Source organism: Amblyomma mixtum, chromosome 2 (genome assembly GCF_055824585.1).
Source record: "Amblyomma mixtum isolate Tamu chromosome 2, ASM5582458v1, whole genome shotgun sequence".
NCBI classification, from domain to species: Eukaryota; Metazoa; Arthropoda; class Arachnida; order Ixodida; family Ixodidae; genus Amblyomma; species Amblyomma mixtum.
The window spans coordinates 122,368,785-122,386,183 of record NC_143013.1 but is presented as its reverse complement, the minus strand read 5'-3'; the positions used below and the strand labels follow the sequence as shown (position 1 = coordinate 122,386,183).

At 48.2% G+C, this 17,399-nt stretch overlaps 1 protein-coding gene and 1 long non-coding RNA gene across 2 annotated transcripts in view; one reads left to right on the top strand and one right to left on the bottom strand.

Moving 5' to 3' along the window:
- Positions 1 to 17,399, top strand: part of LOC149360748 (gastric triacylglycerol lipase-like) — a 55,845-nt gene that overhangs the window by 23,006 nt on the left and 15,440 nt on the right. The window contains exons 5-9 of the mRNA XM_089567910.1: positions 153 to 264; positions 813 to 963; positions 3,285 to 3,377; positions 15,708 to 15,863; positions 16,949 to 17,020. Of these exons, the coding sequence (XP_089424036.1) occupies positions 153 to 264; positions 813 to 963; positions 3,285 to 3,377; positions 15,708 to 15,863; positions 16,949 to 17,020 (584 nt within the window). The remainder of the gene's footprint in view (positions 1 to 152; positions 265 to 812; positions 964 to 3,284; positions 3,378 to 15,707; positions 15,864 to 16,948; positions 17,021 to 17,399) is intronic.
- LOC149360749 (uncharacterized) lies at positions 10,697 to 11,354 on the bottom strand. The gene is made up of 2 exons (XR_016288869.1): positions 11,132 to 11,354; positions 10,697 to 10,934 (listed from the first exon to the last, which is right to left on the bottom strand). It is a non-coding gene; the product is annotated as an uncharacterized LOC149360749 (long non-coding RNA).

The following is a 17,399-nucleotide window of genomic DNA, read 5'->3' as shown; positions in this document are numbered from 1 at the left end:
ATATTGGTATAGTTCATGCGTTTCTATTCATTTTCTTCAAAGTTATAATTGCATCAATTTTGCACTCAACACAGTCTTTTATAAGGCCTTCATTCGCTCTTGTTCGCAAATAACGGAATCATTCCTTCCATACATCCTTCTCTTTCCCGCAGGATTTCTACTCGCCGACGCGGGCTACGACGTTTGGCTGGGCAATTTCCGCGGCAACGTCTACACCAGCCACATTCTATACACCACGAATAATCCGGCCTTCTGGAACTTCAGGTCAGCCCCGCCGATTAATCTGCACCGAAACCTTACACGGTGTGCTTTACAAAGATCTCCTATTTACGACGTATAGGAACTTCGACCTCCACCTTGGAGCAGAAACGCTTTAATTACAATATACGAGCTAATATTAGCAGGCACACTGACATTTCCTAACAAGTCCGACTCGAGCGCATTCAACTGTCGTGCTCCGTTTGAAGCGCCTCATATGAACGTCGCTCTAAACTGTCTACAGACGTGGCTATTAACCACCGTCACAAGAACACGCAGACTACACACCTATATGTTACTTTATAGCCCTGACTCATCTCTGCTGCATTCTACGCCGCAGGAAAATTTTAAAATTACCCATTGCGCTGAGACTTGTCAAGCACATAAGCACGCGCTGCGCAGAAACTCTTTTAACGGCAAATAGGACCAAATAGGAAGTTTTTTCAAAGATTCACACCCGCACGGTCAACGGCTTACCTTTGCCCGGACGTTTAGCGATAACACGTTATCCTCTGACGCTAACACATTGTAGTATACACACATTACTTTTTCAGTTTCGACGAAATGGTTAAGCATGACCTGCCAGTCACGATAGACACAGTTTTGAACATCACCGAGCGAGACAGTCTTCAGTACGTTGGCTGGTCCCAAGGATCCCAAGTTCTCTTCGGTCTCCTCTCTGAGAGGCCCGAATTTAACCGAAAGGTGAGCTTCTGTTCTTCGCTTTATTGAACGTCAATGCACTCACGGATAAATTTTGATTTTAACGCCTAACGCGGGAGAACTATAGTACCCCATGTCGGAAAAAATCGTCCCGCGTCGGCGTCTACCGTTTAAACCCTAGCACCAGGAGCGGCCGATCCGACCATGGAGGAAAAAATACTAGGAGGGTGCGTGACGTCACACGCTCTGCCTCTGCGAGCCATCCTCCTCTGACACCCTGCCGAGGGCCCTTTTGCGCACTGACTCTTGGGAAATAGGGTCTCCACAGATACCATACTGCCAACCAGCTTGGGTCGCGGTGCTTTTTAGTTAACGTCCGTGCTCCGATGTATCCCAGAAGCACAGCGCCACACAGCTATAGAGCGAAACCGAGACCGAAATCCGGCTAAAAGCTACCGCTGCCTTGTCACGTGAGGGCCTATTTCCCATGATGCTTTCCATTATATTTTTTTATGATTATGACGTCACGCTCCCTCCTAGGTTTTTTTTTTCTCCATGGCTCCGACAGCCTAGATCACGTGAACTTGTGGCGTCATCGCATCCTACCCACCGGATTGTGAGCAAACTGACCACCGTGGCAGGTGGCAGTTCAAATAATGGTTGCTCGTGAGAGGTTGCTCGGGAAGAGCAACCTGGGTCTCACAAGCTTCACCAATGTCAGCTCGCTTAACCGCCAGGAGTGGTGTGAGGACTCGCAATGCTCTATGCATATTTAGTAGAGAATTACCAGTTCTGCATATATGGGCATTAACCTACTAACGCTACCACGTTACACCGTGTTACACCGTTACAAGCGGAGCTTAGCTGTCCCCTCTGGTATTTTATTTGGCACCCTTATGACAGATGGAAGTATGTTTCACTGCCATGAGCAACCACTTCCCTTTTAAATTTTTCTGTGCCGAATTCTTTATATCATATATAAATATGCTGGATAAATGTCATGATATCCAGTGTTTCTTTCTAGCAGGTGTCACAGCAGGTGGCAGGAGGAGGAGTGGAGGTGGAGAGCGGAAACTCCACTAAGCGCTACCTGTCTCGGTTGGCAGGTGCACTTTCGCACTGACGCCGGACAGTTTTCGCCGTCATGGCCGTCCTACTGCTCTCGCATTAAAAAAATAACCATACCAATTATTCTCGCAGCACAGCTGCACGTTGAAAGTTCGTGAATTTTAAAAACGCTTTTCTCGTCGTGAACGCGTAGATCAGCCTCGCATAACGGCCGAGACGTGGACCTGGCCAGTAAAACACGCCACATACTGTCACAGAGAGGCCGACTTTCTCCCTTTGTAGATTTATTACTAGGCTTCAAGTTTGTCACGTGACACCCCCTCGAGTTTTTTTTTTTTAGAGCGCATCTCTAGGCGCTCGTTTCTGCGTTTCGCGGCGTCGCCGTCGCCTTTGACCCTTGTAACCAGCAGTGGACACCCTTTAAGCTGCGAAAGCAATAGAGCGGGAGCTGGGAAAGGAGAAAGCAAAACCGCAACCTCCTCCCCTACTTAGCAACCGGCGCGCCGGTGGGGGGCGCAGCTATGCATAGCAACAGTGACGTCCCACAGTAGCGGTAGAACGAGCGCGCGCGCGTCGGCGGTGGCAGCTGCACCGCCGCTCCTTCGCCAGGCGTCTGGTTGCAGTTGAGTGAGTGAGACGCATGGCTCCGAAGCGACCCAGTGATTCCGCGCCAAGCGGTTCAGGGAAGCGGCAGTGGGTTGACCACAAGGCTTTCGCCAAGCATACTTTAGTATTTCCAAAGTGACGCGTGCAAATGACGTGTGCTTCATTTCATGGAACTCATTGTATAAGTGGGATTCTTGTATCTTTTGATGCCGACATCGTGTGGGCCCCAGTTAAATCGCGCGCCTTGATTTCTCCCCCTGGTGGGCTTTTACCTGGTGTGTGTATGTAAGTGCGGGTTCAGTTTTGTTTAAATAATAGTTGGAAGTTCAGCGCTCTGCACTATATTCTTCTTCCTGTTTTAATTGCGATCGCGCTGCTGATACATCAGGAAAGAAGCGGAAAATTCTCTCAGATCAAGCCCTCCAACCAGTGACATCGACCGATTGTCAGGGTACCGAGGCTAATCCGCTTAATCCGCCGTTAATTCCCTTGCATCTGCCAGATTCCTAGGATATCACACTAGGAGGTTCAAGGGAATTAACCACGAGATCATAATAATCGGTCGACGCATATGCTGGAGGGCCTCCTTCTGGGGGAATTTTCCGCTTCGTTCTTGAATTGTACATTCGGAAGCAGGAGCCGAGACGGTGCTCATCGAATGAGCAGTGACGTACTCCGTGATCTTCCAGATTACCCTCTTCACCGCCATGGCTCCAGTAGCGTACATGGGACACATGCGGACACCCCTGTTGGCGCTCCTGCCGTACACCCAGCTTATCGCGGTAAGTGGCATTCAGGGCAGCCGCCCTTCTGCGACCAGCTAGAGGGCGGTTTGTTTCTTCTGCTGGTAACATTTGGAGCTTTCGCTTGTTTAAAAGCCCATTACTTGGTTGTTCCTAGAGAGACGAAACACAAACGATCCTCCTTGGCGGCGCAATATTCGATAACGGGCACAATGGCTGAGCAGCACGAGGTCGCGGCATTGGATTCCGACCGCGGCGGCCGCATTCAAACACGCCCGTGTACACTGCGACGTCAGTATACGTTACTGAAACTCAGGTGGTGGAAATTAATCCACAGAGCTCCACTACACTCTAAGCATGAATACGCCTAGAAGGGGTGTATAGGAAGAAACGTCCCCGGAAAGAACGTCCCCGGAACATACATCCCCGGAAGAAAGGTCCTTGGAAAAAAGGTCCCCTGAGGAAGCACCGTCTAGGAAAAAACGTCCCCAAGTGAAGAAAAAAATTTCTTCCGGAACCCACTTGACAGAAAACTGTCTCCAGGTGCAGTGCATAAGCGCTGAACTACCACCCCTAAATATTGCGTCGGCGTCATGTGATAGCTCGATGATAGTGTAGAGGACACGCGCAGTCCTTGTGCCTACAAACACGATGCCCAGCAAGAAACGTTCGGTCATGATGTCAAGTGCCTTCGTTATGATCTGACGATAGATATATATTTTTTACACTTGCTTTCTGCAGTCCATGATAATTTCTTGTATTTAGTTTGTATATCGAAATGTCCTTCTCATCATGTGTTTTGTTGCAAACCTTTCAAGCGTTGAGCGATAAACTACTGCCACACTTGCGTTGCTCTGGCCATGCCGTTGCGTTTACAAATCAGTGACTCGTACCACCGGCAAACAACTTGTATCCGCCTCATGCGAACCGTACATGCATGCGAGTCGCATGCATGCAAGTTGCCTGCATGTACACATGCGAGGCGGCCGGATGCTCAAATTATGGCGGCTTACGATACGTTTGATGTCACCCGTTTGGGGACATTTTTTCCTACTTCGCAAATCGGGACGTTTTTTCTGGGGTTGTTTGCTCCGGGGACGTTTTTTCCGGGGATGTATCTTCCGGGGACGTTTTTTCTGGGGACATTTTTCCGGCTCCCGCCTAGAAGAGAGTAAAAATGAAGTATGTTGTATACCAGCGCACTCCTTCTAAAAGAGTACGGTGTCTCTACTTAGTCATCATTCGTGTTTTGGACGCTTATCTCCTCACTATGAAAGGGTAACTGACGTGATGTCAGAGGCGCCATTTTATTGTACAGCGCGAAGCTTCAGTGGTGCAGGCCGGAGCAGATGCTGATAAGCCTATCAGTTATGCGCGCGACTTTTCGCCATGCTCCACGTGAAACATAATGATGGCCACTGTGACGTCTGTGAGTACTCCCTATAATGCCATACCACGTACAAACAAGAACGATACTGTAGGACTGCTGCTGTCTCAGAATCCACCACACTTATGCAGAAAGCGAGCGTCCCCGCTCTACGCTTGCCCCTTCTGTAAAATGCAGTCTCTCAGTAGCGTCCGCGGACACAAGTTGCCTGTTTTGACATCAAGCGCCGCTATGTGTGACAATGAATGGCACTTGTTCATTTCGGGCGCAAAGAGCGTTTAAACTTCAAAATGGTAAAAAAGTGTTGTGTCCCCGTATTGCTTTTGTGTGTGTGCGCCCCCTCCTAACGACCACTCGCATTCCCCTCCTAACGACAGTTCGCATCCTCCTCCTAACGACCACTCGCATTCCCCTCCTAACGACACTTGCCCCTCGTCGCACGCTGTCACCAGATGCCCCCCCACGGTGCGCCCCCGCACCCTCCTCCTGTTCTGGGAAGCCACTCCCTCCCGTGGACGCTTCTCAGCTCCCTCCTTTCTTCGGGCGGCCAGTTCGGCTCCTGCCTCGGTCGACGCTGGTCGCACCCTCTTCAGCTGTAAATAAACGAAGTCTAAAAGTACCGTGTGCGTCTTTCGCTGCATTCAACACAGCGACCGGACACGACAAAAAGCGACTTTACGAATAAGGTGCACTGCATCGGAATGAGCGTGACGTAAAATTTTTATTTTACCCGTGATATGTGGCAACTTTTCACGCTACCCCACGCGCATTCGAGGTGTGACGCAATGAAAGTTCCCAATGCCGCAAAGCTATGCCACTGGCGCCTAATTTTTCGTGTAGCAGAATTCTTTCCTAATGAGGCAGGAAGGGTCAGGCCTTGCTGTCTGACCCAAACTCGCCCTTATTCAAGGAAACAAAATCGAACCACGTGTTTGTACAAGCACATGGTATGGCCAGTTGTGTCGTTCGTTTTACACGTGGATAAACAAAGCCTGACATCTTCCTAAAAAATGTTATTGAAAGGAATGGTGTTTCTTTCGAGCACGAAGTGGAAATTTTAGGAAAGGTACAGTTAAGAAAACTGGATGCAAATAAATTTCATGTAGGTCAAATTGATTTATCTGATGCCAAGATCCCCAACAGTGGTTGATGGTCTGTATACAGCGTGAATTTGCGCCCGTACAGGTATCTATGCAACCTGCTCAGACCAAAAATTAATGCTAGGGCTTCCTTCTCGCCTTGCGCATAGTTGCGCTCCGCTACACTCAATGTTCTGGAGGCAAATGAAATGGGTCTTTCCGAACCATCAGGCATGACGTGAAACATTACTGCCCCAAGACCGTAGGCCGACGCGTCGCAGCTTAAACCGATTGGCTTTTTCACGTCGTAAAAAGTCAGAACTTGACTGTCTACGATACGCTGCTTGGCTTCCACGAATGATCTTGAACATTCGTCCGTCCACGCCCAACTCCTGTCCTTTTTTAGCAGATCGTACATTGGTGCAGCTACTGTGGCTAAATCTTTGATGAATTTGGCGTAGAAATTCAGCAGACCCAAGGTGGGGTAGATTTGTAACAAGGGAGTGATTACTCATTAACAACCACCCGTAGCCGTATGGCTGCGCTTTGGTGGATGTCAATGAGTAGTTACTCCGTTATTACTAACTTTCATGTAGAGAATGAATCGACATTACGAAGTTTGGAGCGTTAGCTCTTATTTGCTCTTTCCTCAATTCCGCTCCGTCGTCGGCGTCCGCAACCCACCTGCCACCCGTTTCGGTTCGCAGGTGGCGAAGTGGAGAGTGTAAAACCTCCCTCCACTTTTACAGGAGACGGTAGATAGAGATGGGGTGGAAGGCAATCCCCAGCGGCTTTTCCCCGTCAAAGCACCCCCTTCCACCGCGCGGTGGAGGACGCGACATCCCAAGAGATCCCCACCGACCTCCTCTAAGTCAGCGCGACCGGTTCTTGGACTGGTCCCCTGTTTTGGGGAGTAATAAAAGAGATCACCACCGCCACCCCCTTCCAACCAATGGTGTCTGCAGATTCTCATGACCCTGCTAGGGCGATAATGCAGGGAGTGGTGCCACAATGGGGAGAAGGTTCTATCCCTGACCATACAGAGGAAAGGGATTTTCCCATTTCAACTACCACTCCCGGCATTGTTACCCTAGCAGCGTCATGAGAATCGGCCGACGCCATTGGCTGGGAGCGGAGCCTTTGACGGGGAAAAGGCGCTGCCTTCTTGAGTTGTATCCGACTATATAGTGGCTTGGGCCTCGGCGGCGGAAAGTGGTTGGCTCGAAACCCACCACCGAAGCACAGTGCACGATATCACTGCAGTCCTGGGAAAGTCCGGATTCACCTCCAGCTGTCTGACTTTAAGAGAGAAAAAAAATGAACACGTTTGTGAAACATCTTTGCTGTCAGAGCACAGCTAACGCCCACAAACTCGCGTTACGCACTTGTGACCAGCCTGTGATTTTCTTTTTTAGCAGGTAATGCCACGTGGCCGTGAAATTTTTCTCCTCGGTAAACACAACATTCTCTACTGCTTCTGCTTTTGTAGCGTTGTACAAAGAGGCATCACGACATTTCGCGTTCGTGAAACAAAGGACGCGGGAATGAAAACACGGGGCAAGAGATGCCCTCTCCTCACCGCCACTTGTAAATTGCAATTCGCACGATTTCGGCGTTGCAGCCGATGCGTATTGAGAGACGAATTAGAAAAGAGAAGCGAGGACAAAGTCAAATCACCTAAGTAGTGCTGCTGACAGATTCCTTCCCGCGGCAACATGTTTGTTTTTTCCATCTACAACACCCAGTTAGACCGAGAAGTGGGTGCGGGGGAAGAGGTAGTCTAAATTGCCTTGGAAAAGATGCGAACTTCTGCCTGCCGTCATCATCAAAGCCAGGGGTTTGAACTAATCGAGTCGCGGGAAAAAGTATTCCCTTTTCAGCTTCAAATATCTACGCAATGAAAGCGTGTTTTCCAACTGAACAAACACAGACTGATATGAAAGCCAAACAGCCGAATTTCACTGAGAACAAAAATTGGATTGACTTGTCCTAGCTGTGCCCTTGAGCTCACAGCGGGCTACAAACTGTTCTCGGGCCATATCCTACTTTGTTGGAAGTCCAGCTCACTCCGCAAAAGGGCATTTCACACTGATATCAGTACGACCAGTTATTACATAACAAAAAAGCAAACAGCCCCCTAGAGACGTAGAGCCTATTCATACAGAGAAATTCTGGACAAAACCATTTTAGAGAGAAAAGCTCTACTCCTCCCATGCTGAGCCTGAAGGTCAACTGGCCCTTGGATTCGACCTCTAACGGGAGGCGCGCCCCATGTGCAAAATCGCGCATGGCAGGTGCCTCGATCTTCTTCATCGACGCCATAGCTGCGCGCTTGGCAGTTACGTCCACCGCTGCGCTGACCGCCGCTCTGGACTCTCGCTCTTGCACTTGTGGCACATGATTCATCACGTGATTTGATGTAGCTAAAACAGTTTGCTCTCCTTGAAATCTTGAAAAAAAATTGGCAGTGGCTTAGTTCTGGTTAAGCCTGGATATACAAGCGAAAAGCTTCAGTTATGCTTTGTTTGACGTCATGGCTGTCGCAGTTCGAGCACAATGCACTGGGAGCACCACGATAACGGTGTAGACAAGCGCGTTATTAGCCCTCCTTCCGTACGCGTAGGAACTGTGGTAAACACGCGGCTGCAACGAAAGGGCAAACGGTGGCCAGGAGGCGAGCGCGCAGTAGCCAACTCCCTGGCTACCACTTCTGGGTCTTCTTTCCCTCCTTCCATGGCGAATGTCTGCGCCTCTTCTACGGCCGCAGCCGCTCACGCGTTCTCGCAACGTCTTGCGAAAGAAGCTTCTCTTCTTGGGACGGCGACGGCGACCGCGCGGCAGCGGCGAGGGGTAAAACTGTGGCGAGGAGAAGTGGCGGCGTAACGCGCGCCGCGGTGACGCCGAGGGGTGGCTCACGCGAAGCGCGGTGTTGACGAGCCTAGTGAAGCTTTTCGCTTCAAAATAAAGCTGAACCAAAGCTACGCCGTGTCTAACCATGCTTAACAGAGCTTTCGCTCTGCATATCCTGGCTTAGTTGAGTTGAGCCCCCAGCCCCTTTTTCTTTTTTCAGCGGGAAAGAGTTTATGACCACAATTTTGTTCACATACCGCAAGATATCTCAACAACAATAAATATATCTGCAGATCTGCCGTCGGCAGGCAGTTTTTTGCTATTAATGTTTTTACTATATGGCAGTCTCAACTGCTCAGTGCGAGCGCTGGCAAAACTTTAAAAGTAAGATATTGCTGCTCATCGGAAGATTAGACCATGCGCTTCAATATTTACACAGCAGTACTCTACAATATTTCAATATTCAAAAATTTGGCCAAGAATGCTGCGCATGTACGTGTCTAATGAAATGCGAACAGCGGAGCGTGTGGACAAAGGTCCGTATGTAGTGTACAGTCGCGAGCAAAAAATATTAGCACAGATCATTGGCGATCAGAAGGCGTATATCTCACCACGCGGCGCTGCGGTACGCAGACCTGCCTAACGGGCCGTTTCCATTTTTGCAGACTAGGGGGGGACGGCAGGAAGTAAGCTTTATCAAGCGCTCACCGCCCGAGCGTTGAAGTGCCGACCCTACGTGACTGCGCTTGCCGCATTTATTTTGGCTCGGTTATCATGAGCAGAGATGGCATCTTTTTATTACTGTTTTTTTATGTCCGCGATGGTTAGTCAAAAGGAACTCGAGGGAACAATAGATGATAGCCCTGCTTTTAGCCAGTAATTTTGCTGTCCGTGGCAGTCCGTTGAACCCCCCTAATATTGTAGAATGTGAACGGCCCGGCACTCTCGTTATCAGCCTCTTCGCCACTCGCAGCGCCACGTGTTGTCATTCCGGCGCTCTGGTGTTCCGTCATGTGTGCTAATCTTTTTTACCCGCGACTGTACGCCGTCTGCCTTTCGTCATCAAAGATCGGCGCACTCATCCGATCTGCATTATTCTGGGTCTGATTTTTTTTTTACGTTCTTTTTCTCTCTTTTCCACTGGAGCGCCACATTCATGCTTTCAACCGATCGCAACTTGCTCATCGCGGTTTCGCTGCCGGCAGCGGTTGTGGCCCGCGTGTGTGAAGCGAGTGTTGTCAGCTTCCTGGCCTGCGGCGCTTTTATTTTCCTTCCATCATAACTCTGTTATCAACCAGGTAATCTAGTAACGTTGTCTGTTATCAGCTTATGGCTTCGATGCGAACACTGAAAAATACCGATCGGGCTGCGTTCGGTGGAAAGTGCGAATGTGGCGCTCCAGTGGCAAAGCAAGAAAACGAACGCCAAAACAAAAATAAAACAGAAGCAAAACTACCTCAAACCGGATCAGTGCGCCTATATCTAACAGCGATAGGCAGACGGCGTAATTGGACCTTTGGCCACCCACTCCGCTGTTCATATTTCGTTTGACGCCGATAGTACCAGTTTTTCGTACACTGCAAACCGAAAAACACCCGGATAGGAGTAAATGGCTCATCGCGTAGCGCACTCCCGAAAATTGGTTTTCATACTCCTCAGAATAGGAGTATATTGTCTACTCCTCTGCTTGAAGGGATACTTTCGGAGTGCTAGAAGGAGTAAAGTGTTACCGCTCTGCAGACGGGAGTTTATTTAGGAGTAAAGTTGTGATCACAAAGGAGTTAGCATGGCAATTAATAGAAGTATTATATACTCCTTTGCAGCTACTTTTATAGTACATTTCAGGAGTACGTGCCTGTTCCTTTTAAGTAGTTTTGAGAGGAAATTTTTGGAGAAATTTTTCTTACTATAGGGTTACATTTATGATTCCCAGATGAGCATATTACTTCACTTGATGCGGAAGCCGATTTGAAATAAAGAATTCGTATGGAAGGCTCATTTTAGAGCTTGATATTCCAGGATAAATGCGTCGATGAACTTAGTGATTTATTTCAAACAATATTTTATTGGGTACAAAACATTTGAGACATGTGTTCGGCAGCTTGCTTTCGACGGTTACAGAGAACCAACGTCTTGGCCCCTGTAGAAAAGAAGAGTGCCTTAACCCACGCTGTCTTTGGGTACATAATTTAAATACCCAAAGGAATGAAAATAGAGATGCCACACTTGAAAGCAAGGAGGGAACCTTGAAATGCTTCGCTGTCAACATACAGGCTCCTTCTGAAAGAAAGATTAGAAAAACAAATGCATCAGTGGAATTGCACCTCTAAGCTTGAAGTATGACGTGCTTCAAGTGTAGAAGTCAACCGTTCAGAGTGCACTTTTCAATAAAGTAGGTATTATTGAAGTTTAAACGTTTTTCATGACAAAAGATTAGCTAGCAGAACATAGTAGGTAATCAACTAGCTAATACATACCTGTACCCTGTCGGATGACAGCGGCTAAACGCGGTTTTCAGGGAATCACAAATTCCAGAGAGCCGCTTTCGTAAACGTTAAGGCAATACGGCGAATGGGAAGCAGCATCGATAGGGAACATTTTTTCCGCAAAGCATAAAACTGAAAAAAAAAATAAAATGGTCTTACTGAGGCACTTGCGCATTCGCGCTGCCTTTGGCTGCGTTCCTGCACCGAAAGAGGCCTCAAGATATAATTTTTTTTTACTTGTCAGAGGTTCCTCATGCTTTTCAGGCACCATATCAGAACCAATTACTGAAATCAAACATGCAAACAAAAGACAGCGCTTTGCATACACGCAGCGGAAGCTTACATGCAATTTCCTTGATCGGAGAGCCCGCAGCTACGCATTTTCAGGACGTCCTCATTCTGTGTATAGGCCAAAGGCAGGGCAAGGGTGACTGACATAGCAGGCATTGTTAGGAATAGAAAGCTACCACCAGACCCACCCTCCCGCCGCCACCTGTCTTCTGTTAAGCTTTGCCCTCACATTCGTGACCAGGGTTCAAAAGAAAACATTCTAGACAGGTCTATCTGGCTGGGCAAGGAATATACTTTCGGGAAAGAACGCCAACCAGAAAAAAAAAACATGTTTGGGAATCTTCTTGGTTCTTTCAGCAGGTGTGACTGCGAGTGAGTCACAGCTTGCCTTTTTTAAGCCTTCGGCTAGTCATCCGCCGGGTCACTGATCGTAGACAGTTGATGCAAGGATAGTTCCCTCGAAGTCAGTCTTGTCAACCCACGCTTCCTTCCTTGTTCATTTGTTTGGCATCCGCTTTGTGCTGCTTCAGTTTTTCTGGGAAATGCTTGCTTTCGCCAATGTACTACGTCCAGCACGAGCAGGGGATCTCGTACACTGGCGTAAGCTTTATTCTTTTTCTTTCGCTGCCTTCCTGGGATCAGCAGACTGAACCGGAACGCTTGCCTCCACGAGTTTCACATAATGGAATGTGTTCGGAAACTGCACGCGAAGTGGAAACTTCTTTTAACATTTTTCAAATGCGAAGAGCTTACAAGATACCACATTTTGGAACTAGACGCCTAACCATCCAGAAAAGGCAGCGTTCAGTATGGTTGAAACCTCATGTCCGCTGCCGAAAATCGCTGCAACGTTAAGATGCCACCAACTCGGAAAATGTAACAGTTTAGCTAATCTCCGTGAGCGCTAAGGCGTCGCCATGTCCTGTGCTATGACTGAAAAGAATAAAATCGCTTGCATTGTTTGCATAACAAGGCCCTCTTAAAACACAGGAAAGGAAGCAACCGATTAGGGCACGGTTCTCAGCACTGTTCGTAATAACGTGACAAAAATTCACAGACCCCAAGGCTGTGCATTTTCACCTGTCATTGCCTGTACAGCTTTTCCACATTCATGGGGCGTGAACGCATGAAGAAAATTTGGTCCCTAGAAGAACTGACCGTACTTCCAGCTGTACATGTTAGCGTAACAGCCACGACTGCAGTGCCACACTCTTTTTTTTCAGCCGCATGCAACAACAAATTTCTCAGATACTTACTTCATGCCTGCTGTGTGAGTTGGCCCCACCGGACCACAATGAAGCCTTTGCTGTTTTGCTGTTCTCGTTAAGCCTTTCATCTCGGCGCACCCGTGGTTCACAGCAAGTCTACGCACACTGAAAAGGGAGCGGCGTTAAGTGCATGCGCGTCTATGGCATCAAAGGAGAGTTTAATACTGCTTACCAGAACACACGACGATGATAATCCGGTCTTTAGTATTCTTGCAATACAGCGAAAGAACGAGGGGCCGACGATGTCGAGAAAACTGGTGCGTCACACACACATCGCCATGTCGGCGCGGCGAAACGGCAGCAGCCAACACTTGTATGCTGCGTAGACAATGAATGACTAGCCGCTGCTTCTGCACATATTGCTGGCTTGAGTGAGACGTTCATTGCAGCACGTTGCTGCTAAGGTCGATGATGTCCAGTCTTACGTCACGACAAGAGCGCGCAAAGGAGCGGGTGGCAAACTGGCGGCTTCGGGGAGGTCGACGCGTCACACACCGCCATGTTGGCTCGGCTGAGCTCGGCTGGCTAAGCCTCTCGCAGACTGCCGTCGCAGGCGGTGCAACACCAAGCGTTCTCCGAATACACTGGGGGCTTCACAGGCACTGTCTGTGGCGCACCTTGGTGCGCGAGGTTGCGGCGATCCGGTGTCTTGTAACATGACAAACGTGCGTGAAGCAGCAAAAGCACAGGCGAGCAGGCAGCGACGACAGAGCCGGCGTCGTCACCTGCAAGTGCAGCGAACCGGCAGCTGCCACTAGGCGGCGGGCAGACACTAAGGAGTGCATAAAGGGCCTGAAGGAGTATTGAAGCCGACAAACTCCTTCTTGGAAAAGTAGTAAAATCATGTAAATGCTTTATTTTACTCCTCGATTTCGCGACGGCAGTAAAAAAGGAGGATTTCCTCTTTTTTACTACTTAAAGTCGATTGCGCAATTTTCAATAAGGAGTTTAAAAGCGGACACTAGCCATTTATATTCCTATTTGGGCTTATTTGTGTTTACAGTGTAGCTTTTACCGATATTCCTGGCGAAACTCTTAACCAGTCCAACTGTTTTAAGGAACAATTACCAGTTGATTTCAGCTTCTACCAGTTGGCTTCAGTCAGAATCAAGTGGGAACTGACTAGACCTCAGTTCGAACCAACTAGAACGGACCGGGAATTTTGTCATAAGACGGCAACAGACACACAAGTCCCCATGTGGTACTGCCGCATGGTGCAACAGGCGCCCTGCGCTGAAGCTTTCTGGAGCGACACTAGCGTCATAAACTGGCAGACATGCTCAAGCAGAAAATAAGGCGATCCAGTTTTCGCGCAAACCTGCCGCGGTGTCTCAGTGGTTATGATGGTTTGGTTTGGTTCATGGGGTTTAACGTGCCAAAGCGACTCAGGCTATGAGAGACGCCGTAGTGAAGGGCTCCGGAAATTTCGACCACCTGGGGTTCTTTAACGTGCACTGACATCGCACAGTACACGGGCCCCTAGAATTTCGCCTCCATCGAAATTTACTGGCGCGGCCGGGATCTAACCCGCGTCTTTGGGGTCAGCAGCCGAGCGCCATAACCACTGAGGCACCGCGGCGGCTCAGTGGTTATGACGCTTGGCTGCTGACCCGAAAGACGCGGGTTCGATGCCGGCCGCGGCGGCCAAATTTCGATTATTTATATTCTAGAGGCTCATGTACTGTGCGCTGTCAGTGCACGTTAAAGAACCCCAGGTGGTGGAAATTTCCGGAGCCCTTCACTACAGCGTCCCTCATAGACTGAGTCGCTTGGGGACGTTAAAACGCATAAACCAAACCAAGCCGTCCCGGTATTCGATTCCACAAGTGGCTATCACCGGCAGCTTCTGGAAAGGTAACCAGAAGGGTGGTCGCAGTGCCATCTAAGCTGTGCAACAAGAATTCGGCGGCTGAACTCTACAAAAAACTGCAGCCTTAAGGGCGTATTTCCGAGTATATAACACGCACCCTTGCGCCCTCCCAAAATGGTGAAAGTGTGCTTGTCACAACCATGGTAATGGTGGGATCCTTACAGTTGCACACTTTTTCCGACTGCTTTACAGTTTCGTAGGTTTTCATTGCTTTAAAGGACGCTGATAACTTTTTTCATAGACTCTTGGTGGGAAGCTAAACATACCCTACGGAAATCTACCGACGACCCGTCTAACTTTGCACTACAGTTACGGCATCCCCAACTATATTTATAATACCTAGATGTGTCTTTCACAATGTTTCTGAACCTGTTTGCTGTGGAGTAACATTTGTAATGTCTGCATGATGTTCACGGCGTAGTTTTTATGAATAAATTCGAAACGAAAAAAACTTGCGAATGCGAAAGGAGGCTTCAGCAAACCCGCTCGCACAGTAACACGGTGCTACAATGTGCCACGTATTTTTGCCAGAGGACCATAAACAGGTATAAGCGTAACCACTGGAATGAGTCATACAAAGCTACTGAGATGACACAGTTCAACACAGGAGACACCACTGCTGCGCGCAATACTTACATGACGTGCCCACTTTCTCCAAATTTACGTATGCCATTTCAGCGAGCCCCTACTTAGAGTCAGTGATGCTTAGCACTTCAGCCAAAATAATTGTGTTAATTACCACTTTATCAGGGCAGAAATCACAGCCATAGCTGCTGCCATCAAGGCTGTAGCTGTCATTTCATGGAAAGCTCGAATAGCTCACATCATTTTAAAAGCACGCTTGATTGAACTACTGCATTGTTGTTCGAGAAGTCAAAGAACAACCGTACACCCTTACGCACCCTTGCATCCGAAGGAGCTGCAACATCATTGCACCCGTGCGCCTTTGAAGGGTGCATGGGTGCATCAAAGGTGCTAACGTGCTCAGCGCGCCCTTTTTTTAAAAAAAAATAATGGCGTGGAAAGGTGCAGTCATCAGCGTCACACCTTGAAGGTTGCAATTTTTTTACTGTGTAGTGTGGTTCCTGACGCATTGCGCGACACTCTCAGACGTCAACATCGACTCGACCCTTCGCAGAACGTTCTGAGACTGACCGGAAGCGGAGGAATCATGGTGAGCACAGCACTGACGAAACTTGGCGCAGCGTACATATGCGGAAGTGACTTCGGGGTGGACGTCTGCATCGCCGCGCTCGCTGTCTTCAACGGCGTCAATTGGAAGGAGGTGAACGTCGTAAGTACAATTCTCACTAAAAACCAAACGCGAAAACAACTCGCAACAAAACAAAGCCTCCGTGATAGCGAACGCAGACATTTCACATTCTCCCGCACTGAAGCAGCTGATGTCCGAACGTTCAAGCGCAACACTAGAAACGCAATGACATCGCTATTAATTAAAGCCCTATCTACTAATTTTGTCATAACGAAGTTGGAAGACGGAAGTATGTTCGCTAAGCCTGTTAACGACTGTCCAATAAGCGCTTAACGCTCCAAAGACGTGCAGATTTCGCGCGAAGTCAGTTTTCTTCTTTCAGACTAAACTATCTCCGACTGAAACGCCGCGTCTGTTAATGAGGTCATCTCGCCGATAACAGGCTTCTCGCCACAAGCGGTTACGATATTCGCATCGAGGCTAGTCTTTGACCGATGCGACTTTTGACGCACAGCAACTGAACATATTTTAGTATTCTAACGCAAAATTGGTCTAAGTTATTTTCCCTTTTACTTATTTGTGTAAGGGATATTCGTTGGTCTTTTTGTATTTTTTGCTGCCTCTATTGTTTAGAAACCTGTCACAATGATACTATCACCTGTTGATAACAGTCCCACTTCTACCTAAGGTCTCGATCACATAAGCAGTACTCGATAAACTACTGAAATATAGTTACAAACATTTAAAAACATTGAGAATTGCAAACTAATATTGTGTGTGAAGATCCTAGCGCAACTCGAGCTGCTATCTTTAATTGTTGAAATATTTGTCAAAAAACCAATGTCAGAATGAACCTTTGCTGAAGTCCTTGCAGTGCTTTAAGCAGTTATGCTTTGTTGCTCGAACAATTTTTTTTAGTTACGCGGGCAGGGTAAGTGCACTGAGCGTTACCGCTGTTAGCTGCATGCAACCGTGGTTCAACGAGTAAGAGCCGAGATCGCAAAGGTTGAGGCAACCATGGTTAGAAAGTTAACCACTGCTCAGTTAGTCCTGCAGTTACATAACCACAATTTACGCTGGCCGCGGTAGTCTTAACCACACGTAATGCACACAGCACATATAATACTACACCGCTAGATGTCAGCATCTTCCTGTTTCATCAACAGAGCCGGTTGTCGGTGTACTTCAGTCACGACCCTTCGGGGACATCAATTCGCAACGTCTACCACCTGACGCAGGTAAGATTTAACGGCAAATTAGAAATTGAGCCACAGATGCACAGAAATCAAGTGCACCATATATCTAAACTCTATACTTCGATGCGCGGCAGACAGCCTCAGTTTTCGAGCTTTAAAAAAAAGTTCGCAGATTATTGCGTTCAATTCATATTGTCCCATATATTGAATCTTGTTTCCCCTCTTGCTAGTACCTGTTTTAAGGGTGTGCGCCTGCTGTATTTGATAAATTAATAAATAAAGTCTATGCGGGCTGCCACAATGCTGAAAAAGGCCCGAGTACTATAGGATTTTGGCACAACTTCAGCTGAGATATCGAGAAAAAGCAGCGATTTTTTATTGCAATACATTATACAAGCCAGAGCTGTGCCTGCGACGCACA